This window comes from Lissotriton helveticus, chromosome 2_1, assembly GCF_964261635.1.
Source record: "Lissotriton helveticus chromosome 2_1, aLisHel1.1, whole genome shotgun sequence".
Lineage (NCBI taxonomy): Eukaryota > Metazoa > Chordata > Amphibia > Caudata > Salamandridae > Lissotriton > Lissotriton helveticus.
Window position 1 is genome coordinate 197959995 of NC_136059.1, and position 26207 is coordinate 197986201.

Consider the following 26207-nt stretch of genomic DNA (forward strand, 5'->3'; position numbering starts at 1 on the left):
TATCCTACCTTCCTGGCTCTGCTCCCACCTACCAAATACTTGTTTGTAGCTACATTAGTGTCCAAATCCAATCCATCCATATAAATATTTCATTTCAAATAAGCTTTATTCGATAGCAAGTCTGATAAAAGCATTTCACAGTCGTATAAAATTATAAAAGAGCATTTCATATGATAAAATGAATTTTAAAACCTTGCTATACCATCCCCACTAAAATTAGCTTAATATCTTAGTCGACCTTCGACCATTAGATTTAAAATTACAAATTTAGCTGAGACACATGTCCCACACAAAGCAGTCTATCAATAGTGCTTCCCAGATCATTCCCATGTATAAATTGACTCGCTAATCCCCGAATTCGCTGGATTTTATTTAAAGGTTTTTCCTTGATTGTGCTTTTGTGCGAATGATCCACGCTGAACCCAGATACTTGGCGACGCCACATACCAGCGAGGACCTGGATGAGTCTGTTCTCAGGATTCGTAGGGCATCAATATGGTTTCTGGTGCCCAATTGAATACAAACAGGCTTGAGCCATTTGGCCCTTGCCTGCTTATAGGCTGGGCAAGCAAAGAGTAGATGGGCTACGGCTTCTTTCTGTACATCACAGCAAGGACAGTTAGCTAAGATTGAAGTTGTTGGGTCCCGTTTTGCCAGTGCGGTGTTTAGCATTAGGGATCCAAATCTAAACTGGATATATAGTGCCCTGTCTCTAGGTGTCTGGATTAGATCAAAGTAAGATTCCAGGGATCCAACTGGCTTATGCTGGAGGAACTCGTCGGTTAATCTACCAAGCCTTGGGTTGTGTAAGACCTGGAGATTAACCCAGTTCCAATAAATCTTTTTTAGCTCACTCTTGGTCGGAGGGACCTGCTTGGCCCAAGCTTCAGCTAAGCCCAGCTTAGTCAGTAAGTACCTCAGGTCTCTAAGCCACTTAACCCTTACTGGAACAGGTGCTGACTTCATCATAGGCATGTCCTTCCATGAAGCTACTAAAGAAGCATTTGAACAATTAATGTACACTAAGAACAGCCCAGGACACAGCCCTGGTGAACACCTCTATGTAGTTCAAAAACGTCGCTAAATTCTCCACCTGGCTGAAATCGGACAGAAGCACTGACCCCAAAGTAGAGCCTGGAGAAAAGTAACCAAAGCCTTGTTCAACCCGAAGGTCAAAAGAATATCTCAAAGCTTACTGCAGTCGACCCTATTAACTGCTCTAGTTCAATTCTTAAATGAAAGGAATAGCGGACTCCCTTTAACAAACGTGTATTTGCTCAGAACTAGATGAAGGTTAAGGTATTGCTCAATAGTGCAGAGTCCTTCCCTAAATCCATATTGTGCTCGGGTGATTTCCTTATTGGTTCTAGATCTGTCTTCAATCCTTTTCCTTTTAAGAGCTTTGCGTCCAATAACCTTAACTATCGTGTCCAGGAGGTAGAGCAACCTGTTGTTGTGGATCATTTTTACAGTCTTTTTTTTTTACACTGGGACAATGACCGTAGTAAGTCATGACTTTGGGAAACCACATAGAGATGCGTTCTTGACCATATTTGCCTTATATAAATACATTGGGACCCCAGCTGGCCTGGGTTCTTTCTTGGAAAGGCTCTCTGATCAACTCCCAAAGTTCTTCTGTTTCAAACTTTATGGATAATGGGAGGAATGAGCATCGATCAGCGAGCCTACTGTTCTCAGGGTCCTCCTAAGAAAAAATAGCCTTCAAATTGACCACCCATTGTCGGCACTAATTTCTCTTATTCCCATTTAATAAAGGTTTGTTAAAGTTTTTCTTTTGGCATCTTTTTATTAATGGCATAATTTGCAACATTAGCCTATATTTTTAGGCTCTTTAGGCTGCAAATATTTACATCTATCTAGATATTTGTGTGTACATATAGATATTTCTCTCTTTCTCGCTATATATATACACAGACACATCCCCATACAGGGCTTTTACACATATATATATATATATATATATATATATATATATATATATATATATATATATATATAACATTGAAAAGTGCCAGAACCCTGCACGTGTCGTGGGACTATTCAGTGCTCATGACTGTGATAGGGATTCCCCTTGAAGAGAGCTCGAATTACAGGTCACCAAATTTACCCTCTGCAGCATCTATAGCTTACATTAACCTGCAACCCACATTACCCCTCCCCCCCAAAAATTGTCACTAACAAGTATGTGTCGCAATATAATTGAGGCTGGTGGACCTACTAGCTTACAAGAACTTGGGCAAATGGGAGATAACGCACTATTGATGGGGCCACTGGGATTATGCTATTTTTGCGTCTGATGTTTTCTGCATAATAATGGGTTTGATACAATTGCCAAATACTCCTCTGTCTGCACAATCTGCAGATAGAGGAGTATGTGGCAGATTTTAACAAAATAAATTGTTTATAGATTCAAATGGATCAAAGGATACTAAAATCATGGTGATAAGTTGCATGCAGTGGAAGGTGCTTCACAAGTATTGACAAGTCACCTTTCTGTTTTTACTTTATATGCAGTGTTAAAGTGGTATAGCATTAACAAGTTAAAAAATGCTGAAATTCATAGTGTTAGAAAATGTGCTGCATAATTTACATTTTCTTGTTGGATAATTTAGTCAACCCTAAATTGGTCCTCCACTGCAATAGTTCCACTAGCCTGGACTATTGGCCTTGAAAAGGGTTCTTCAATAAAGCTTACAAAATTATATATTAAATGTTTATAATAACTAGTTTTGCTAATGATTATTAGTCGGGCAACTGGAGACAATGAAAGTTGCGCTATCAAACATCCACATTCTCTAGAATTATTATTATTGTGGCCCAGCTCCATGGTGTTCATTTTATCAACCCTTGACTGATGAAATGCAGACTTGACGCACATTAGATTGAGTCATAAAAGCTCAATACAAGCAAGAGTTGTTTTTTTATTTTCAAACTGTCATTGCATGACACTAGTAACTTAGAATGCGGCATCTTACCCTGGCACTCCTAAGTTGTGTCCTGTTTAGTTTGTGTGTTTGTTTCGAAAGAAAGTATCTGTTTATCATTGTTTAATCCTTCAACAGATTCCTTCATCTGCAGTGGAGATGCCTGGAGCTGCAGAGGTCACAGGATTAAATGTACAATTTGGCGCATTAGAGTTCGGATCAGAACCATCCTTGCCAGAAATTGGAGCCACTGTGAACAATGAGATTACGAGTCCCATCGCTAGCAACTTATTTTCAAAGCCTGCCAGGTATTACATTTCTGTTTAATGCAATTGACTGTCCAAAGTAGAGTGAGTTTCTCAATTCTGAATTGTTCTCAGTACAGAATCTGAGTTTGCCATAAGAATATGTAAAATATATTTTGGACTAGAAGGCTTTTTTGCTGTCTGATAATTGGTGGCTTAATGCTGATAACGTCATACCAACTGCACCACTGCATAAGGTCAGTCAGGTTGTTTGCTGGTAACTCTGCTCACTGTGCATCCTGTCCCTTTTAAATATAGATCAGCTGCTAGCCCTCCTAGTCTATTATTGTGTATATTGGGATTAACTGATGGGCCTAAACTGTCACTACCTTGGCCAAAGACCAAGGCAGCAAAATATAAACATGGCTTTCACATGAATTTTCCCGACCAAAAATCTTGGTAAATCAGATTAAATGTTCTGTGTACCTATAATCAAGATAATTGTGAACATAACAGATGTTTAGTTAATCATTTTTTAAGCCCCAAAGCAACACTATATTTCCTACCTCACTTGTTTAGGACAAATAGTCAAATGTACTTTATTGTAAGGCAGTTTCACAAAATTGTATTGTCACTGCTTGAATGCCTTACAACTGAATGTTATGATCACAGGTAATCTATACTCCAGAGCTTTCAGTCCGTTTAAGACCAAAAGGGATGATAGGGACAGGAAATGGAAAGACGAATAACCTTTCGACTGGCTTGAAAAACGGAATGTCGCATCTAAACCCATTCTAGAACAGTGTGGTTGTACCTAGCACATTTTGGCTATGACAGTAATCACCAGCTAAGATTGTGGTGCTCCGAAAATGATGGTCCCTAATGCTAACCACCTCAAATTAAGAAGTCTTCTTTTTCTGAATCTTAAAAAAGTAGTCTAGCATCTTAGCCCTAAATAATTTCCTTGGCTCTTTCAGAGCAGCAGTGCAGTTTTTATTCCAAAGATGTTTGCCTATAGAAACGTTTTCCTTTCACTGTCAAGAGTGGAAAATACTTTGCTAGCTAAACCTTCTAATCCTATTTTTTTTTATTTCTGTAATATGTTTTATATTTATCTTTTTTAATAAAAGAGCAGATTGTTATAATTAGCTACACATTGTGGGAAGAGTTTTCCTGTCCATTAAAAATGTGTTATGAATTCCATATACAGCTGGATATATGTGGATAATGAACTTAATGAAGGTAGCAAATTGCCCAGTGTTCTGGGGTGCGCGATAAGAAATGTGGTAGACCGAAAGTATGCATCTCCCCTTTGCTGCTTGCCTACTTATGTTGCTCTAAACTTTCTGCACTCGCTAGCTGCTGTGAACAGCTGCTCTGGTAACCGTTGCCTGGCTGAGGATAGCTGTCTGAGATCAGCGCTGTAGCCTATCCACACCCCCAAAGGTCTCATCACATAAAAGAGCACTATTTCCCCATTTGGACACTCAACTCTAAAGGTCGCAAGGGTGAGTTGTTGAAGGCTTAATGTAAGATGGGCTTGGCTAGGAGAAGCTCTTTGAGTTTAAATTTCTTTTTCTACATCTATTTTAGACTTTGGGCACTGGGATGCGTCCACCCAGTGCATGTGTTCTGAATCACAGTGAACAATTGGTTAACGCTAATTGATCAGTTCAGTTGTTAAAACAATAACATGGTGCAGAAGTGCACCGTGACATAACATATATCTCACATTTATACCACCCGCATGATTAAATACAAAGGCATGTCTGACTTTGCAGCCCTGGTTGACCTCAGGAAAAAAAAAACAGAATCTGCGTGTTAGTAGAAGCTGTTCTAATAGGTAGAAAAAAGCTGCCTTTTCCAGTAGCTAATTCACTACTAAGTAGTGCCTTGAAGTCTACAGGGTCTAGGTATGTAATTTCTAAAAGTGTACCTGCCAAAAGTCTGGCTGGGAAGAGTTCAGCTCTGATCAGCTACCATATTTATTTTGGAATATGCATTGAATGAACTTGATCAGCAGAGGTACATCACAGGCCCAGGAAGGCGTAAGTTGGCATGTTAAACCAAAATGCCTGTTTCTGGCCTGTCTGTAGCTTCTGATCACAAGTACAAGTCTGGGCTCTGAACCAAGCAGGGGTTTGTCTTTCAGGGGATAGAGAGGGAGGTTCAATATTTGGTTGTGTGTGGCTCCTATAGAGAGCTTTATTGTTTATTTCAGGTTCTCAATCTCATAACCCACTGATAGGACATAGCAACAGCTGATAACCTACTCTTGTGATGTCATAAATGCTGGCAGTAAAGCAACATCAGCTATTTTAAGAGAGGGCAGGATTGAATGTGAACATTTTATGAATAGGTTTAGGAGTTATGACCAACCACAGGCTAGTGGTCAGTAGAAGGAGTGATTTCTCTCGGGAGCAGGTGTGCTTCTTAGAGACCTAATGGACTGGCTAACAGAAGTTCGAAGTTCTGCTGACTACGTCTGCCTCATGAAGAAATGAGGCTCGGCCTGACCCCCAATTCTACCCCAGGACTTGAATGGATTTCTAAGGGTCAAATCAGCTGGGCCTTTTATAGCCCAAGAGAGAAAAGGCAAATCTAGCTGGCACTGGGTTCTGAGTGGGAGCCCTTTCTGCAATAAGAGGTTGAGCCTACCTCCTTCTTCTGTTTGTGGCTTGGTAGCACAGACTCCTCCACAAGACTTCTTCAAGCTTTAGAAGTGGCGGGGTAGAGGATAACCTCCTGAAAAGTTTGAAAGCTTCTGAGAGCACTAGCCAGGCTCTCTTGGCATCCCACCTTGCATGAGGAGGACAGTCTGTTGATAACATCTTTTTGTTTCAGGTATAGGTGTAGCCACCTTTTGTAAAAGACAGATTTACATTGACAGTTAGCAGTTTTTTCCCCTTACTTTAAACTGTAAAATCCAGTTCCTTTAATCCGATTTTGGTCACTGTGATAGTTTCCTTATTAAGAATCTGTTATTTTGTTTCCTGACTTTATTGCTTAAATTAAATACATTTATTTCTCAGTGGAAAGCCTGCTGCCTTGTGTTTTTGCTATGATTGGTTAAGCTTATGTTTTCAAATTGAACAGGTGTTAGTAAGAAGGCTCTGTATTCTTAGTTTGGGGGAAGCCTTCCCCAAGTGTGTAATCAAAGACCTCTGATAGAAAAGGACATACAAAATAGCATTCCGCATTAACGTTCATTTTGAAAAGAATGGTAAATTGAACAGTGAAATTTGATTGAGCAGCATAAACCAGAAGAAAGTATCTGAAAGAAACACGTAGTGATAGATTCCTTACCTTAGAATTACCCCCAGGGGTAAGTCTGGAACCGGAAAGTTTTCGTCAGCAGTACCCCTGAGCGTCGGAAGGTGGTGTTGTGCGGCTCCGCATCTGTCGTTTGCATCGTGGTCGTCGAGAGGACATTGTAGCAGTTACTTAGAACGCCGCCCTTGCGCGCGGACGCCAGTTCTTTCTGTTTCCGCACCAGCAAGCGCAGATCTGGGAAGAGCAAGTACCCCCAGTCACTTTTTGACTGAGATTTTTCGAGGACTTTTGTCTCAATTCTTTTGAGTTGATAGACTCCTGGTGTCGTAGGCATGCCTGGCTTTGAGAACTGTGGGGACTGTCACTGCATGATGTCGGTGACGGACCAACACCACGTGTGCTTCTACTGCCTGGGGTGCAACCACAACTCCAAGTCGTGCCCGAAAGTTGCTGGAAGTCAGGCAGTCGGGTCCGCGGCGCTCCTGTCTGAGGTTGAGGGACCGGTCGCGGAGCCGTCACCATCTATCCTCTGGATCCAAGTCTTCGCACTCGGTCAGGTAAGTCGAAGCATTCCAAGAAGAAGTTGAACAAGTGTCGTTGCTCTTAGACTTCCCATCGGGCGGCTGAGGGTGCAGGTGGTGCCACCCCCGCTGTTGCCGCGGAGCTTGCGACGTCACCGCAGGCCTACCCGCCCTTTGCAGGTCTGTCGGCGACGCCTGCTCAGTTGCAAGAGTTTCTTGCTGCCATGGTCCGACTCTTTGGACTGTCTGGGGGTCTTGCCCTTCCATTGCCGGCGGCAACGGCCCCGGAGGACCCTCTTGGATCCCGGCCGACACCGGTTGATCTCATAACACCTCCACCGGTGTCGACCCATCTTTCGGCACCACCTCTGACGTCGCCCGGTGTAACCGCTGACATCGGCCCCAGTTTCAGCCCGACCCGGACACAGCGCCGGATCGGCGTCGCTCGCTGCCGATACCGACGCTGATGGGGCCTTTTTACCCCTATGTCCGTCCTACTTATTTTCAGCCTGTTTCACAGACTTCGGAGGAATGAGAGGGTCCTCTCTCACAACAGTGTGACTATGATCCGAACTGGGCAGAGGACTTTGGGTGGGCGGGATGGCAGTGGTCTTGACACCTCGCCTGAGCATGCTGTCTCCTCCTACCGTGGCTACAGAGGAGGGAGCCAGTTACACAGTCTTGTTGCGTAGGGCCGCAGAGGCCCTCCAGCTCTAACTCCCTAAGGTGGCCATCAGGACTGACCTGTCAGAAGTGCTTCAGCCGGCGGCAACCTCTTCAGAGCCCTTGCTGCCTTTTAATGACGCACTTTCCAACGTTCTTTTGGGCACTTGGTCCAGGCCCAACACAGGGGCTCCTGTGGACTGGAATGTGGCCTTACGCCATCGCCCTGCTCCGGGCGACCTCCCTCTTTCTCTCCCAACACCCCACTCCCGGGAGCTTGGTTGTCCAAGCCTCTGCTTCACAGAGCTCATTCCCTTTGGCACCTCCGGATTGGGAATCCAAGAAGATGGAGCAGCTTCGAAAGAAGCAGTTTTCATCTGCCAGCTTAGGGCTGTGGTTGGTGAACACAGCATGCCTCTTGGGCCGTTATTCCCACTCTCCGTGGGACACGGTTGCGCAGGTGCTGCCCAACTGTCGGGAGCTGGCCCGGACAGTACTCTCCCAACTGTTGCAGCTGGGAGAGACGCAGCTAAGTTCACCTTTCGTTGTGGGCTTGATACCTCTGACTCGCTGGGCAGGGCGATTTCCACAACGGTGGCGCTTCGGCGCCACGCATGGTTGAGGACAGCTGGCTTCTCAGGGTATGTCCAGAACACTCTGATGGACATGCCCTTTGATGGCATTCGCCTTTTTGGCAATAAGGCAGATAGTGCATTGGAGCGCTTCAAGGACTCCCGGGCTATGGCAAAATCCTTTGGCCTGTCGGCCTCTCACCCTCCTCCGCCTTCTGCTTTTTGCTCCTTTCGTGGTCACGGAAGGGCTGCCCCAACACGTTCATTTCAGCGCCATAGGCCTGCCCAACAACCACCTCAGCACGGCCGTGGATGTGGGAACCGCCGAGGTGTTTCTAGGGGCCAGCAGGTGGGTCAGTCCAACTCAACCCCCACAGCATCCACTTCCAAGCCTTCCTCGAACTTTCTGGCTCATCAGACGCCAGTGGGCGGCAGGATTCGCCATCATCTCCCCCACTAGAGGAATATCACCTCGGTCAGGTGGGTGCTGCAAATGGTCCAAAGGAGCTTCTCCCTCCCCTTCAAGTCTACCCTTCAAGCCATGCTACCTCAATAACACCGAATGTAGGGGCCATCAAGCTCATTCCTGGGCCAGAAGTAGATCGTGGTTGTTACTCCCACTACTTTCTGGTTCCCCAGAAGGACAAGGGCCTGCATCCTATCTTGGACCTCAGGGACGTCAGTCGCTTTCTCCGGAAGGAAAAGTCCAAGATGTTGACCCTAGCGCAGGTCTTGTCTGCTCTCGTCCCTGGAGACAGGATAGTATCGTTGGACCTGCAGGACTCTTATTTTCATATTCCCATCCTGTCGGCTCAACGGTGTTATCTGCGGTTCACGGTAGGCCACAAGCACTTTCAGTTTACCGTGCTCCTCTTTGGCCTTACCAGCGCCCCGCGGTTCTGGGTTTATCCCCCCGAGCAGCGAGTGCTGCTAGTGGATCATGCCAGATGCCATATGCGGGCTCTGCAGTGGGACCTGAAGTTCAGATCTCGGAGGGCACTGCACGACAATTTCAGTGGTGGTTCACGAATCGCAATTGGGTCAATTGCAGATCACTCTCCCTTCCCCATCCGGAGCATACACTTGTGACTGATGCGTCCCTCCTGGGATGGGGTGGCCACATGGGAGAGGTGAAGATCAGAGGACTCTGGTCTCAGGCGAAGTCCGGGTTCCACATCAACCTTCTGGAGCTTCGGGCGATCCGGCTTGCACTGAAGGCATTCCTTTTCTCTGTTCAGGGAATAGTGGTGTAGGTGTTCATGGACAACACCACCGCCATGTGGTACTGCAACAAACAGGGCGGGGTGAGGTCGTGGACCCTGTGTCAGTAGACTCTTCATCTCTGGACTTGGCTGGAACACTAGGGTGTTTCCCTGGTGGTTTAACACCTGGCAGGTTCTCTAAACGCCAGGGCGGACGAAATCAGCTGCCGGTGCATGATGGATCACGAATGGCGTCTGAACTCTGACGTGGTGCAAGGTCTCTTTTAGCAGTGGGGAGAGCCTTGGTTAGATCTATTCGCCACCGAAGAGAACGCACAATGTCAGTAGTTCTGCGCATTGGAATTTCCAAGGCGGCACTCGCTAAGTGACGCTTTTCTTCGTGAGTGGAGTAGCGGTCTACTATACGCCTTTGTGCCTATACCACTTCTACCCAGAGTGCTGAAGATCAGGCGCGACCTGCCCAAGTCATTCTTGTGGCTCTGGACTGGGCTCAAAGACTATGGTATCCCGAGCTACTCAGTCTGTCAGTCGATTTCCCAGATTCGACTGCCTCTTCAGGAGGATCTTCTGGGGCAGCAGCAGGGGACGGTCCTCCACCCGAACATGTCCGGACTCCACCTACATGCTAGGAGATTGAGCGGCGACAGTTGATGCCATTTGACTTGCCTCCTGAAGTCTGTGATGTCATTTTGGCAGTAAACGCGTCCCTCCACAAAAACGGTATATGCCTTCAGGTGGAACAAATTTGTGGCATGGTGCACAGCAAAGGCTGTGGATCCCCTTTCCGCTCCTCTTTCTGAGGTTCTCCTCTTTCTGAGGTTCTCCTCTTTCTGAGGTTCTCCTCTTTCTGAGGTTCTCCTCTTTCTGAGGTTCTCCTCTTTCTGAGGTTCTCCTCTTTCTGAGGTTCTCCTCTTTCTGAGGTTCTCCTCTTTCTGACGTTCTCCTCTTTCTGACGTTCTCCTCTTTCTGACGTTCTCCTCTTTCTGACGTTCTCCTCTTTCTGACGTTCTCCTTTTTCTTCTTTCCCTGGCCCAGCAGGGCTCTGCTCTGGGCACCATCAAGGGATATCTTTCAGCTGTTTCAGCCTTCTTGAGGCTTCCGGATCAGCTTTCTCTTTTCAAGTCCCCTGTTGTAAATAGATTCCTGAAAGGTATTACTCACATGTTTCCTCCTGTTCCCTTCGTAATGCCTCAGTGGGACTTGAATCTGGTGTTAACCTATCTCATGTGTGCTCCCTTTGAGCCACTCCCTAACTGTCCTCTTAGTCTTCTGACTCTCAAGAATGCTTTCCTGGTTGCCATCACCTCTGCCAGAAGAGTGAGTGAGCTCCAGGCTCTTTCTTCTAAGCCTCCTTTACCTCTCTGTCCATCCGGACAAAGTTGTTCCGAGAACTCGTCCTTCTTTTCAACCCAAGGTGGTTACTGCCTTTCACATCGTCCAAACCATTACCTTGCCCACCTTCTTCCCTCCTCCGCATCCTTCGAAAGAGGAAGAGAGGCTCCACCGCCTGGACCCAAAACGTGATTTTTCCTTTCACCTGAACCGCACACCACAGTTCCGGGTGGACGACCAACTCTTTGTTGGCTATGTGGGCGCAAAGAAGGGACGGGCGGTGCACAAGCGGACCATATCTCGGTGGGTCGTTTTGTGCATTAAGATCTGTTACTCCTTTGCTAAAAAGGAACCTCCTGTGCGGCTGCGCCTCCATTCCACTCAGACCACGGCGGCTACTACTGCCTTGGAACAGGGAGTCCCTTTGCAGGACATTTGTCAGGGAGCTACGTGGCCTTGCTGCACACGTTTGCCAAGCACTACTGCCTAGACAGCCAAGTCCGGAGAGAAGGCTTCTTTGGCCGTTCAGTTCTCCAGGACTTTCTGGTGTGATCTTTGATCGCAGGCTCACCACCCGGGTTGGTATTGCTGGGGTATCTATTCTAAGGTAAGGAATCTAACTAACGTGTTTCTTTCAGATGCACAAGTTACTTACCTTCGGTAACGATATATCTGTAAGAAATATTAGTTAGTTAGATTCCTTACCGCCCCACCCATCCTACGCGTTCTGCGAACCGATTTCTAGGGTTAAGGACATCCCTTTCAGGGCCCTAGTTTCATGGCACCAGTGTCTGTTTCTTGCATGGCTCTGCGTTCCTGGCTTGGAAAGCTTTGTACAAAACTGACGTCGGTGCGCGAGGGTGGCGTCTAAGTACTCCGGCGACGTCATCCTGGCGATCACTATGCCGACGACGGACACGGACCCGCAGCCAAAGCACAAGGGTACTGCTGACGAAAACTTTCCGGATCCAGTCTGACACCTGAGGGTTATTCTAAGGTAGGGAATCTAACTAACTAATGTTTCTTACAGATATATCGTTACCAAAGGTAAGTAACTTGTGCTTCAGGCAGCTATGTGGGCCTCGCTGCACACGTTAACCAAGCATTACTTGCCGGATAGTCCAGTCCGGAGAGACTGCTTCTTTGGCCGTTCTGTTGTACAGGACTTTCTGGTGTGATCTTGGTTCGCAGACCCACCATTGGGTTTGGTATTGCTAGGATATCTATTCTAAGGTAAGGAATCTATCACTACGTGTTTCTTTCAGATGCAAGTTACTTTACTTTGGTAACAATATATCTGTAAGAAACATTAGTAATGATAGATTCTTTACCGCCCCACCCATCCTCCCCGTTCTGCGAACTAATTTCTAGGGTTAAGGTCACCCCCAGTCTGACGCCTGGGGGTAATTCTAAGGTAAGGAATCTATCACTACTGTTTCTTACATATGTATCATTACCGAAGGTAAGTAACTTGTGCCTTAACACCTGTTCATTGTTTACCTACTTGAGCAGAGACACGACTCCAGCCATTAGCTTTCTAGGTTTTTCTGTCATTGACCTTCTATGCCAATGTTATTTTTTAGGGTTGGGTTTGGGTTGCAAAATGGATAGTTCAGTATAAATCAGGTCTCTAGTATTTTGCAAGAGTTTAGAATAGTTTTTCAACTGCAGAGTTGTAGGGATGTGAGTAGTTGTGAGATTTACAGGAAATGCCTATGTGGTAACTTTGAACGTCATTACGGCCATTTATGGACATCTCAATTTCCAGCTCAGTGTGCTGATGTTTGTGTGGGACAGTTTCTATAATGGCTCGATACCTACTGGGAAGTCCTAGAGGAGCCTTAGGTCTTGACTGTCATTTATTGCGATATACTTCTTCTGGTAATGATTTTTCAGTATTCAGTTACCTATGGCAGTGACTTTTGAGTTGGGTTTACTTGTGACTTAAATAATTATTATTGGAAATGCACTTGCTAGTAGTGAAATCAAGGTAATATCCTCCAACCAACAGACCAAAGCATCTCACTTGGGAGCACCTTGAGGCTGTGTAATCCACCATGCGGGTACCGGACAGATGGGTAGCAGTACAAGCGCTTCAGTTAGAGTACAATTCAGATAAGGGAAAGTATGCATACTTACAAAATGTTTGTTTCATTCCCCCCTCCACTCCCTCCCCACCTCAATACAATACATTCACCCTCTTCTCAATTTGGCCACTCACTGGAATGTCTTTACATTGTCCAAATTCGTTTGCCTATGAAGAGAAAGTAAAACAGTTATGAATGACTGTGTCAACCACCTGCGTCTTTCTCCCGTCACTGAATACATAAGTATGTCTTTGCTTATATCTTTATGCATCCTCATGTCCTGCGATGTTATGCAATTTTTCTTTTCCTTTGTGTATGTAAAGCGCTCTGATACCCACGGGTCTAGCTAGCTCTATATAAAACTTTATAAATAAAGCTGGAAAATGTCTACTATGAGGTCAAATAGAATGAGCATACTTCAATTTATCCTCATAGCTCCAGGTGCCAGCATCCACTTAATTTTTATTTTGATTGTAATACTGTATAATGAGCATAATCATCTTTAGCTGTTTTGGAAAAAAGGTGTTTTACTGCCTTTTTAAAGCACAGGTGTAGAATTTTCTTTAACCTCTTGAGCCAATAAGTACAACATTATTTGGCTAATTTGAAAGATCATGTATGAGGCATGGGTGCTGTAGATACACATGCTTTGCATACTCCTGTCATCTAGTGTTGGGTCCGGATGTTTGCAAGTTGTTTTTCATCGAAGAAGTCTTTAGAGTCACAAGGTAGGCGACTCCTTTCGGTGATAGTGTGCATGGGCATTGACTCCATTGTTAGATTGTTTTTTCCACCATTGCGTTTAGACGTGAATTTCTGCGCTCCGGTTGGACACCGTCTCTCTGGTTCCCCTCCGTGCTCAATCCACTTACCCTTGCTGGTACTGTTATTCGATCGTCTTTCCCATTCTCCGCGTATCGTATCGGTTCAGAAAAAACTCTTACAATCGGAATCTTTGTGGAAGGCCATTGGGCCTAGCCGCGGTGGGCTAGCTTGCAGTCGATGGAACGGACTCCATTTAAATTCTGTCCTCGGTGCCACGCCAAGTACCCGTGCACCTACTTTCACGATGTGTGTAACTTGTCCCTCCCCCCGAGAACGATTAACAAGACTGCGAGGCGTGCAGATCCTTCCGATACAAGAAGACACTTCATGACCGTCGGGCTCAATGTCATGAACGGCTCAACGTCACGAAATGCAACAACACACCTGCTCTGCTCAAGGAGCCGAGGAAGATGATCACATTTCCGTTTCAGAAGCTGAATACGATGTGGACACCGTGAGTACTGATCCTCCCCTGCCCAAACTCTACCTCTGCCCAAAAAAAAGGCTCCAGTCCCTCCTCTGCCTTTGGCCAAGGTCTGCACCGAGACCATGTTTCAAACGCCCCTCCTTCGAGACTGGCACCGAAACAAATACTAAACCCTTCCTGCTTGGGATCGAGTGAGCCGCATTCGGGCACAGAGCCGAATGCATCAGCCCCGAAGCACGTTTTGGTTACAATCCCTATGGTTCTGAAGCCAAAATCATCTTCGAATCCGAACACTTGGAGGCCGAAAACATTGGCTCTGAAAATATTGGCACAGAAACAAAAAACAGCTTCTACTCTATCAAAGGAGCATCGTGTCGACGTCCCGCCTTTAAACCCAGAGCCAAAACAAAAGCAACTGGTCATCAGTCCCAAAACTGGACATATTCACGCAAAATTGCCATTAAAACGCAAGCCAGAATCCGAGAGCACTTACCAAATTCCTCTAAAGAGAAAACATATTGGTACTACTTCCTCTCCTCCTCCTCCTCCTCTATCACCTCCTTCCCCAAATCTGATCACACCCACAAATTCACCATCACCACAATCGCCTGACAACCAGGATGAAGGGGACGGAGTAGACAATAAGAATGCTGATCCATGGGACGATTGTAATACAGATCCAAATGCAGATAACAGCCAGAATTATACCCTACAAAACCCTCTCCAGCTGATGACAATGTGGGTTACTTAGTAAAAAAAAAAAAAAGTGGCTGAAGGGGAGTTCAGTTTCATAAATTCACATTGAGGTTGGAGAAAGAAAAATAGACAACCTCCTCCCTGGAAGATACAGCCTTACATTTGACCTCTGTCTTTGAATGCACAGTAAATGTGACAACATAGGAACAAGATTTAAAGGCATGTTTACCGAAAGCGAGTTTGGAAGAATTCAGTGAAAAGGGTTTGGGCAATGGGAGGGGCGAACTAGAGCTAAATAATGCCAGCAAATGTGAGTAACATACCACAAAGCCAATGGTAAGCAACGGGTGGAATGTATTCCTCAGTAAACTTTCTGAATGACCTCAAGATGTTTTTAGCAAACAAGATAGCTGTGCTGTCTGGTAGGCTCGAAACTAAAAACTGGTTCAGGGAGGCAACCTGCCTGTAGAAGGTATTGTGTGCAAGAGTGCCTTCTAATTCCCTAAAGGCAGTCTCCTTTTTCCTTTGCTTGTAATGTAGATAGATAGATAGATAGATAGATAGATAGATAGATAGATAGATAGATAGATATATAGCTACTTTTGTTTCTTTCAAGCACATTTTGTCAGTAAATGGGTGTGCATTTTACATTGCACAATGCAGTCCTTTTCTAATATTCTATAGCTGTATAGGCATAATCAGGAAATAAACTAGGCCTCCGATAGGCTTCTATTGCATGTTCCTATTATTACATTCATGGACAGTGACTCTGATTATGTTGCTTTCAGTGGGGAAAAAAGTATGTAAAAAGGTGTTCTGCTAAACGCTGCAGAGATTACTCTAGCATTTATGATTTTAGTGAAAATTCCAAGGTACATATATATCGAAAATAGAAAGTGCAACTTTGGGATATCAATATGAACTGCCGTCACTTTGAATGTATATATGTCTTGTATGCATGCTAGCATAGACTAAAAGTAGACCGTCTCAGCAAAACCTCCTAGGCTACACATTGATGCAGTTGTGTCAGGATAGTTGTGAATTTGGGACCAGTTTTCACCTGAAATTAGTTCAGAAATGTAATTTATTGCTCCCCTAATTAAATCAATTTCCTCATTCTGCAGCAGTTGTACATTAATATTTTGTTTCCAATTTCAGCGATTCGATAAATATAGCAGTATCCATCACAGCTCAGGAGTCTTCCTTTACCGCATCAGTTATTACATCCTCCAGCCTAACCAGCTCATCCCAGAGTACCAGTCCAGTAACAACATCTTCCTCCTCCAATTATGAACAGACACCTGTACACAACAGGATAGCATACCAAAGTCCTATGCCTCCAACTGACTCTTCACCTGTCACTGTAAGTAGACCATACGTTGATGTTGTTGATATCCAGTTCAGCAGCTACTGATTCTGTTCTCATGGCTACAAACTACAGGTTTAACATATCTTTTTCATTTTTTCATTGATCATTTGAGACAAAAGTATTTTGGGTCTATGGAATAAATTCTTATAAAACAAACTATTCCCATGCCGATCATCACATCATAAATGGAACATGACATTACACAACGAAAAAGCACTGAACTGTGCATACTTTACAAATATTGACACTAAACTTAAAAAGCTTCAACGTCGTATGGAAAAGCATTGTGCTCAAAATGTCATGCTGGCATTAAGATGTTCTGTCACCTCAATAGATGTAGATCCAGAAGAGATGCAGGATGGGGGGGGGGTTTCCTAGGAGAAAAAAATAATACTCTGACCTTCATAATAGGATCTTAACTGATATTCATGCATACTGGTTAGCTTTGTCTATGTTCATTGACCTCGTAACACTATATGAGAAATATTATGCCTTAATATGCATGCCGAGATAAAGATCAAGCTAAATGTTATTTCTTTATTAAAAATGTACAAGATTATACTTATACTACTGGTGTCATTGAGAAAGCAGACTAAAGATTCTGTATGGTCTTTTTTTTAATTGAAAAATAACACCATTTGACATCCTTTAGTTTTTTTCTTGTGTGAGCATTATTTTGTGAGGGTTTTTGTCAGATAAACATCATACTGTAACTGTTTAATTTTCCCTCATGTGCCTAAAAGTCTAAAAAGTAATAACATGCTTGCCTTTCTCTGACTGCTGAGCAGCAGTACTTCACTGAATTGACTATCAATTGACCTGGTTAAAAACTTTCTCGTAAGTAGGACTATTTCAGTACATTTTGAGTATTCACAGCCTGCAGAAACATCTAGGGCCTCACAACTTAGTTGCTGCTTCATAATCGGCTAGGACACAAAAATAGCGGAAGTAACTTTGAGCTCATTGTTCCCCTGTATGCAGAGGCATTATGGGCTCATTTCCAATGTATGAAGCAGAGACCACCATACTGTGCTCTTGTAAATATTGATGTTGAAGTACTGTTTCTCGTGGCAGACCTCCCTACTCAAAATGGAGGGACTCAAAATTAGTACCTATGCCATTGACTTTTGCTTGCAATTCTCATCCCATTAATATCCTTGATATTTAGATATATGACAAAAATATTTTTTTTCAAATGGTTCTCATTCCCTTCTTTGGACTCTGATCCTGAATGAATACTAAGATCAAAGGCATTTACTTTAGATACTACTTGGTCTGAAAAGTGTGGTGCAAAGAGAGAATACAGGCCAGCCTTGTACTAATGAACAGTACACCAAGTGGGTGAAGAAACAATATTTCAAGGTGTTGTGCTACGCAATTTCCTTCTTACTCCATCAGAGATGTGCAATAAACCTTATTACAGTTCTGCAATATCACAGATGATTTGTGATGTGTAAAAATGGAAACTTACCTCCCAGTGAAATTCGTACATAAGGGTAGAGAGGTTGTGCAGTGCACGTTCGGGAACAGCTGGTCTGTTTACTCTGTCATGTATTTGACTGAACTCAGTAAAACATTTATGTTGTCGCCTCAAGCAGAATGAAAAATGGCAAGGCTGTACCAAAATAGAACACCACCTAATAGATAGTACTTTTCTTACAAATCTGCTACCAATTGGTGAACAAACCATATGCTACCAATTTGGGAACAAACAACTCTGAGGGCTTGTGAACTCAATCCACCAATGCTGCCAAAGCTGTGTGGGTACCTGTCCTAGACATCTTGGAGCTGCCACATGGACATCCCTCCACATGTATACGAAGTGCTACTTCTTGGACAGTCTGGTCCTTCGGTACAGGCATCAATACCAACTGAGAGCTGCCGGACGCCCCTATTGTCCGGTTCATTCTTTCCCAGTAAAACTGTGCATTTTTGGACAACATAGACATCAAAAACTGTGCTAGACTGAATCCACACACACCATCAGAATATGTTGGCCTTAGTCCTGGCTAGCTCACAATGCACCTTCTGTAGCCTTAACCTAGCAAGGCAACAGGTGGTATGTGCAACCTCTGAACATGACAACCCTGACTCTCCAAGAAAATCATAGAAACAGATCTAAAACCCTTTCGTTTGGTAATTCGTGCATGCACGAAGGGAAACTCAAATTCTCACATTTCAAATATTTACTGAAGCAATAAGAGTCTTGTACAAATTGTGTACTGCAATTATTAATAGAAGGAAATAAGAGTAATCAGCATCACAAAAATGGTAAAGAAAATGAACAGTTCAAGCTGTGTGCTGTTACATAGATTATATGCTCTTACCTAGCACTCCCTGCCCTAGTGTGCCTATGGTGGGCAACTCTGCCAGAATCCCTGAGGGTGATCTAAGTACCCAGTTACCTGTGGGAATATTTAATCTGGGAGCCTCTTCGTCTAGAGCTGGGCACCATCCTTCTCAGGCGGTAAACAGGATTCAGCTGGACTGCAATTCTGGCATGGGGCGACCTCACCAGTGTCAGTGAAATGCTCCTCTAATTAAACAAAGGAGTGATGTTGTTTATATAATAAACTTCACCCATGTGGAATGCTGAAGCCCCCGCCAGTCCTCCATAATTGATTCTACCCTTACAGAGCAGTCGCTGAGCAGACAATAACAAAAGACATTAGTGCAATGAACTTATACAGAATGTTCAAGGCTCTGATATTATGCCTACAAAGAAGCGTAAACGTTAGCAAAGTCATTTCAGGGAATTTTATCTCATACAGACATGCAAGCAAATGTATATCAAGTGCCAACAGTCAAGAGAGATGACATATTTAAATGTGAGTATGGAAATTGATGGAATTCTTGCCCTGGCCAAATGTGACCACAACAACCACTCCTTGGACGTAAGGTGACTTATTATCTTCCATAAAAATCATGCTAAAAATATAGATTTAATCATGTATTAAAACCTGAAATCATAAATGTGTTGTGCTCTTTAATAATAAAAGCATAGAGAAAGTCAAATTGTACTAAAAGTCAATAGAAAAATGTGAATATAAACTGCAATTTAGTGAGTAAAAACCTGGACGAATTAAAAAAAACAAAAAACGTGCAGATTGTTTAAATGTTTCAAGGAGTAGCCGAAATATTGCTGTTCCCAGCTACCACAGACTGTTTCTGTTGGCACCCCTCATCAATTCCAAGGAGCAAACATGTTCAACTGCAATCCCCTCAGCTGCTGCTGAAGGTGTGGCGGCCAGTAGTGCATCTTCAGAGGATGAACCAGAACAGCAAGAGCTGTAGCATCCCAGCAAGGCTCATAATAGGCATTTTGAATCAACAGCATTCACATCTGTGCCTGTGAGTTTTTAAGGGACCCACCAGCAGTTTTATGTTCTTTAGATTGACCAGTTGCATTTCCAAGCCTATATCCAGGACACACTGGAAAGTGTACAGCTAAAAGCGGAATACAGGCTGAAAGGACCAGTTGTCATTTAGTTCTTGAAGCAAGGGTACACCAAAAGACTACATCATTCCTCTCAGGACACAGTAGCACATGTGGCAATGCCAGGCCCATCTGGGTGCGTGATGGAATATCCATTGCAGAGCAGGTAAAATAAAACCAACCAGGAACAGAACAAGCAATAAGCCTCCAAAACTGCTTCGAAGAACAGAGTGTATGAAAGAAGAAATAACTCCGAAGACCGTCTGAAAGGCACTAACCAATGTGAAGCCAATTGTTTAAAAAAAAAAAAAAGTGCAGTAAAGACTGTATCTCAGAAAAAGACCTTGCAACTTGGGGAGAGCGGCACCGGCATGACTGCTCCATGCAGTCATGAGCCCAAGCCTACCGTGACTCATGAGGGCTTAAGAACCTCCGGTTTAGAAGGATGGCTTAAATATAGTGGGTTAGTCAGGTTTTTCCTCTTAGTTTTTCAAGTATGTGCGATATTGCCTTCTTAAATACAGCATCTTAATTTGCTTTCACAGTATAGCGTATCACTAATTAGTGCATTTCTGATAAGTGTTTTGTGCTATTTTAAGGGCTACAAGAATAATGGTGTTATCCATGTGATTGACGGCTGAAAGTCTTAGGCTGCTGACTCCTTTTGTCTTGATCCAGTATAATTAGGAGAAGTTTGATTTGCTATATATCGTAACATTGCCTGGCATGTGTGTCTTGGTAACTCTTAGAGATTAGTTACGTGACTCGTGTTTTGGTGTTTCCCTTTTGTTTTACACTGCGTGTTTCAAAGTCACTCCTCCGACAATAAGCAGACGCTTGTGCTATATGTAAGATCCTTAAAACCTATACTAATAAGGCTGCGATAAATGGCAGGCTACTGTGCTTTAAATGGAATTGCAGATTTGTAGGTACAAACACTTCCTGAGAAGTGTTTGTACTCTTCCATTAAATGTATGAGCAGTTCTTACAGGTGCAGGTTCTATCCCTTTAATTGAAAGACATGCAGATACCCAGTATTGGACAGTACCTGGCCATTTGAAGCACTGGCAAGGCTTACCTGGGCATTTCCTGCATGTTAGTCTATGTTAATAAGAAATAACGTAGATATATAAAAACAAATCAATACACTACATATCTGAAAACCGAGAAGACCGACTTTTGGCTGAACCACTGTATAGATGCCTGTTTAGGATGCATTGGTTTTTGCGTAGCTTTTTCTCAGACTAACTACCAGCCTGACCATTTCTGGGTCTTACTGGTCCAGCAGTGCAGTATATTAGTGAGTTCTTTGCTCCTTCAATTCTTCACTGGAGAAAATAAGTGTGCCTATGACTTGTTTCTCAACTCCACGTGTTCCCACAACTGTGTAAGTGATACTGCTACCACTCTGTTCACCTTTATATAAGCAAGTAAAGCAAAAGAATGTGAACTCTGCATTGCAGTAAAACATTGTTTTATTCCATTCATTGGTTTATTTAAATAAAAAAAAATGTCAAAGCACTCAAAATTACATTTCATGGCACGATCAAAGTAACTCCTATATGTCAAAAAATGGATATTCAAAGCAATAAAAGGGGATTTCAAACGCACACACAATTCCAAGTTAAGGCATTTTACTCTAATAATTAAGGCAGAATTTAGAAACTTCAACTCAAGAATGCAGCAAATAACAAATTCAGTTTGATAATGCAAATAAATAGTGATTGCCCGTCTTACCTTGAAGATCCTAAATGTAGGCAAGGGTCATTCCCTCCTTGCATTAACAGAGAACAGAATGATACAATATCATAGTTTGTCTAATTCCCTTCTGTAGACAAACTCCTGACACGTTTCTAGCGCTTCTCCATTTCTCAGTCACCTGACTAATTGTAAGTAACTTTAGTCTTAGTTTGCCATAAGAGTGAATGACTGCAGGGATTGGGGAAGTGCAATTTCTCCTGGTAAGATTTTGCAGCCCCTTTTTTAAGAGCTTTAGGTACTGCAACTAAATGGCAATGGAAAGGATTCCAAGTTTAAAGACTCAATTTAACTTGCCCCTGCATCTTGCCATAATTTACCAATTTGTGGTGTGTTGAATTTCATGTGGGAGTTTCACTGTTCAGTTGCCTTACCATCTCAGTGCAGAAGTACAGTGTTAGGGTGTTTTCTTAATTTATGTGACCTAAATAGAATAAACAATGTTGTGGACCCTTGTCATGTTTTTTTTTTCTTTCTCACATTGCAGAATGGACACAGCGGTACTCGGACCCCACAAGCTGTTAACAGTATGTATATCACACTTCATTAAAAGAGTTCTTTCCAACTTTTGCTTCTGATGTTTTAGTCATTAACCCTAAATAACCCTGATTTGGTAGTTTTATCTGACCTCTGATGGCTGTGTGGCTTGTTAACTGTTTCTGTTTTTTACGTCTTACTAATTATCAGATGTTGGTAAATGTGTGCCATTCTTCTATTGATTATTTTCCATTGTGTGTAATGAGTAAATGTTCCAATTGTACAACAGTATCAAACATTTGAATTGTAGCATTGCATTGTTCTAGTAACCAATTCTGAATCGACGGCATCTCATCTCTTTAACTGTAATGAAAGAATACAGGGATACAGACCATATGGTAATGTTTGGAAGCGGTCATATTGAAGGAACCTGACCGTTTTGTCTGACTTACTCAGCAGTATTTGAGTAAAAAAGGTTGCAGAGTCATTAGCCACACAAGGTGGTATGCTTCATCATCGGAAGTGGTAACAATGCTTAAGGTGAACTCCATTGGCACCCAGATCCTTTCTGGGGGTGTGACTACTTTTGCATGGCTTCATACCAAACATAAGGTAAGGCTAGATTAAGCCATCTTTTTTTATATGATAAACGTGCTGCCTTTGTTCTACTGTAGTGAATACACAGGTTGCTACAGGTATTCACAGCCCACCTCAGGTTTGGCGGAGATGTCAAGTTGCATAAACTAAGCGTTCTGCATAGCTCTACAAGGTGTGCTTTCCCACCCACAGGGGACGCAGGTCAACTTTGTTCAATGCACCAACAATGAATGTGAAGGACCAGCATTGTAGCCCTGCAGAACACTACTCCGTGTATTATTAAAATACCGGTATCACCATTGGGTTGCTAGAAATTCCTGGGAAGGGATCAGGGGCAACATGGTAACAATAACAAACCTATGTCATTATTCATGATGTCGCACATTCACTGCACTAACACAAATTTACAATTTTGTAAAAGTATTTATTACTAAGAGTAACAATCTGTTTCTCAGTACGTCTAAAACAACTGCACAGAATATTATAAAAAAGAGCAAGAAGGCACATTATAAACCAGAATACAATCAACATTTCTAGCATGGTTAAAATGTCATCTAAAATCGAACACCCTAACGCTTACTTCTATGCACTATACTGAGAGAGCATGCAAGGCAGAGTAACTTGCAGTGGAGAGTTTCTTTAGAAAAGACATACTACATTGCGACAGCAAAAGTGGTCTTTATCAGTTGCGCCATGAAGACAATGTTCTCTGTGAAGGACAAACACGCTGCAGTAGCGGCCTTCCTCCAGAACTCTGCGATATCGGCCTCAGGCGAGATGTAGCATCTGCGAAGTGTGCTGGCAGTAGGTGAGATTGTCTCTGGCAGAATCTTGTGCGATAATCTGGGCGAAGGTCCTGATCAGTAGTCAAGGGACAGTCCTTGTATACTAAATCTTATCAGAAATTCGATTTTCTGACATAAGTTTTGGAATGTCTGAAAAAGATTGTACATTAAGGTATGCATCCCAGACTTTTCCTTTTGAATATATAACGACGTCCATTAGACTATTTCAGTTATATGTTTCTATTTGTTCTTATTTAACCTTGACATGGTGAAAAGTAGATATTTTACCCAGACTGTCAAATCAGGTCTTACATCAGTCATTAGTCGAATGACTTTACAGTTCCACAGTTCTCAGAAAGATAAGGTCATCGGACGGCATCTGCGTTAAATGGCAGACATGACTATGATTATGCATGAATCTGGAAAGATGGTGACTTCTGTTGTCTACGATTTAGAAGATGGCGACCCCCATTAACCAAAATGGAGTTGGGCCTACATAAAATGTAGGTGGACCTTGGGGGCTTTGTCAATTAGTTCATTTGTTACCCCAATATGATGCTGCACTGTCGACTCAAATGTTATTTCTTACGGTAGACTTGAATTAATTTTATTAATACCTCTGTATGCCAACCAGAGAAACATTGAGTTTTGACTTTCATGTATTTACTGTTGACAGCTTCAAGCCTTGTATGGCCCTAAGAAGGTCTGTGGCACTTAATTAGGACTGGTGTGATGACCTGTACTTCGGGCTCTCTTCACTGTAGTTCCACTGAAAGGTACATTTGGATAAATAGTTAAACCTAAAACCCATTTGGCTCCTCAGCCTCTTAACATAGTCTCCTAGAGTCGGAGTTGCCGAGAGATTTATGCTACAGCTACTTTTAAATGATTTCTTTAAGCCGGCTGCTTCACTGAAGATGGTAAACTACTTTGAGACATAAAACCTCCGCTCAGTTATGGAGACTAGAAAATGTGCATCCTCAAGCGTAGAATGTTTCATTGATTCTAGGTCCACATGCTTAAATCATTTCCTTCTTTGAGATACAGAGTCCCTTTAGTAACCTTACAGTAGCAGTATGAATAGAACAACCCAAAAGTCCCTAAACTTGAGCATCTTGAGTCACCTCATTGGAAAAGACCCACAGTCCATAAAATGAGGTATGAATGGCTTGATTGTCACACCTTGGTTATCTCCGTGTATAGAAACGGTCCTGGAGCTTTGTTCTGTCATAAAGATGTAGCATTCTTTTAGTTCAAAAGCCTCACCACCAAGAATGATGTGTCAATGGTTAAGATTTTGAAGAAAGGGAACTTCAGGAAACTTTAGGACCACACTGAAACAAATGAGATGTCCATGAAGGCTCATTGGTAGAACTGACCTTGCTTTTAAAGGACGGCTCAGCACCAGATGATACAGCTAGATTTCATGATTGAATGGAAAGAGCTTCCAAAAGATTCAAACTTTCTGTAACAAACTATGTAATGGATTGTTTCAGTCTGCCTTTACAGAACAATTTAGAAAATCTGTCAACGCTATACCTATTATATCTCCTGTATGGCAACAGGGATTGAAATGAATACACAATCCAGTGACAGCCACTGTGATCCTCAGACTAGAGAAAATAAATGCAAGGCACCAGATATAACATGAAGGTTGCCAAGTGGTGGGCCTCTACTCCAGGTAATCCGAGTATAGCCTTCCTGAACAGGATGAGCACTGAACAACAATTGGAAAAGGGCATCATCAGCACCGCTTGATCATAGCAGCTAATGCCATGGCTATTTTAGGCAAGTACGATCATAAGATGTAGTTTGACAGAGTACCTGGCCGTGAGAAGCTGGCCTGGTGTGTGATGCACACTTACGTAAGTGGGCACCTTGTACCATTCCAGACACCCTAATGGGTGATTTTAGTGGTCTTAGAGAACCTTAGAAAGCTCTCTAAGTGGTAGCTGTGGAGAGCAGCCTTCAGGCTTAGTCTGGAAAAAGTGTAAAGCAGCTTGTTTTACCAGAACATAATCTTATAGGTAAAGATTGAGTGAAAAGAACCACAGTATATTTATAAAAATATGTATTTATTATAATATACTCACAAACACATTCGGATATCTCTTAGCCGAAGATATAAACAATGCACACAGTACTTTTCAATAGACACAGCTAAGTAGCACAATGCACAATGGTCGCAAGGGGGAGACCAAACCAGATACTAAAATAATGGTATGCGAACCACGACTCAAGTCAAATTGATACCCAGAAGACGTAGACCTGCCGGGGACCCAAGGAACCACCTGAAGTAAAAAGCACAACACAATTGGGTCAGAGCTATTGACTGCCTGCACACTATTCCACTATTTTTGGTCTAGTATCTGGTATTTCTGTGGCCTGTGCGTATAGGTCGAGGGCGTGACCCGTAAACACCCCCTAAGTTATGATGAAAAACATCACATCCAATAATAATAGCAAGAAGACCCGCACCAGGAAGATTATATATACATTGTACTTTTTGCTCAGTAATGCAATAATGTTAACATAAATAAAACTTGAGCGCTTTCCAAAATGAAGTGAAGTCCAGATCTTGACAGGTATGTAGTAAAGCTTTTTATTCAAAGATAAGCATGGTGTTCAAGATATTGCTAGCAGCCAACGCGTTTCGTCACCACTGTGACTTCTTCAGGGCTAGAAGCAATTATACATAAAACACAAAGTTACAAAATAGAAAAATATTTTTACATACAACATAAAAAGACACACAAACCTTATATACATCATAAAAAGGTTACCTTTAAGCATAAAAAATGGTAATTTGCATTAAGCCTAATACAAATAAACATTGGTTATTCTATATCTGGAGTCATCGCTATGTCAGGGGACCCCTATACATAATTATATTAGACATAATTCAGTTTTGTTACATTTCACTTCACACATTTGGAAAGTATTAAACGATGTCACCAGTACATTGTTTGTGAACAT

General features: G+C 42.9%; 1 protein-coding gene across 5 annotated transcripts in view; it reads left to right on the forward strand.

Moving 5' to 3' along the window:
• The window catches only part of UBAP2 (ubiquitin associated protein 2), a 1803012-nt gene that overhangs the window by 966727 nt on the left and 810078 nt on the right, over window positions 1–26207 (forward strand). For all 5 annotated transcript variants that reach the window (XM_078674719.1, XM_078674718.1, XM_078674717.1 and 2 more), the window contains exons 14-16: window positions 3084–3253; window positions 15968–16172; window positions 21860–21899. In XM_078674719.1, the coding sequence (XP_078530845.1) occupies window positions 3084–3253; window positions 15968–16172; window positions 21860–21899 (415 nt within the window). The remainder of the gene's footprint in view (window positions 1–3083; window positions 3254–15967; window positions 16173–21859; window positions 21900–26207) is intronic.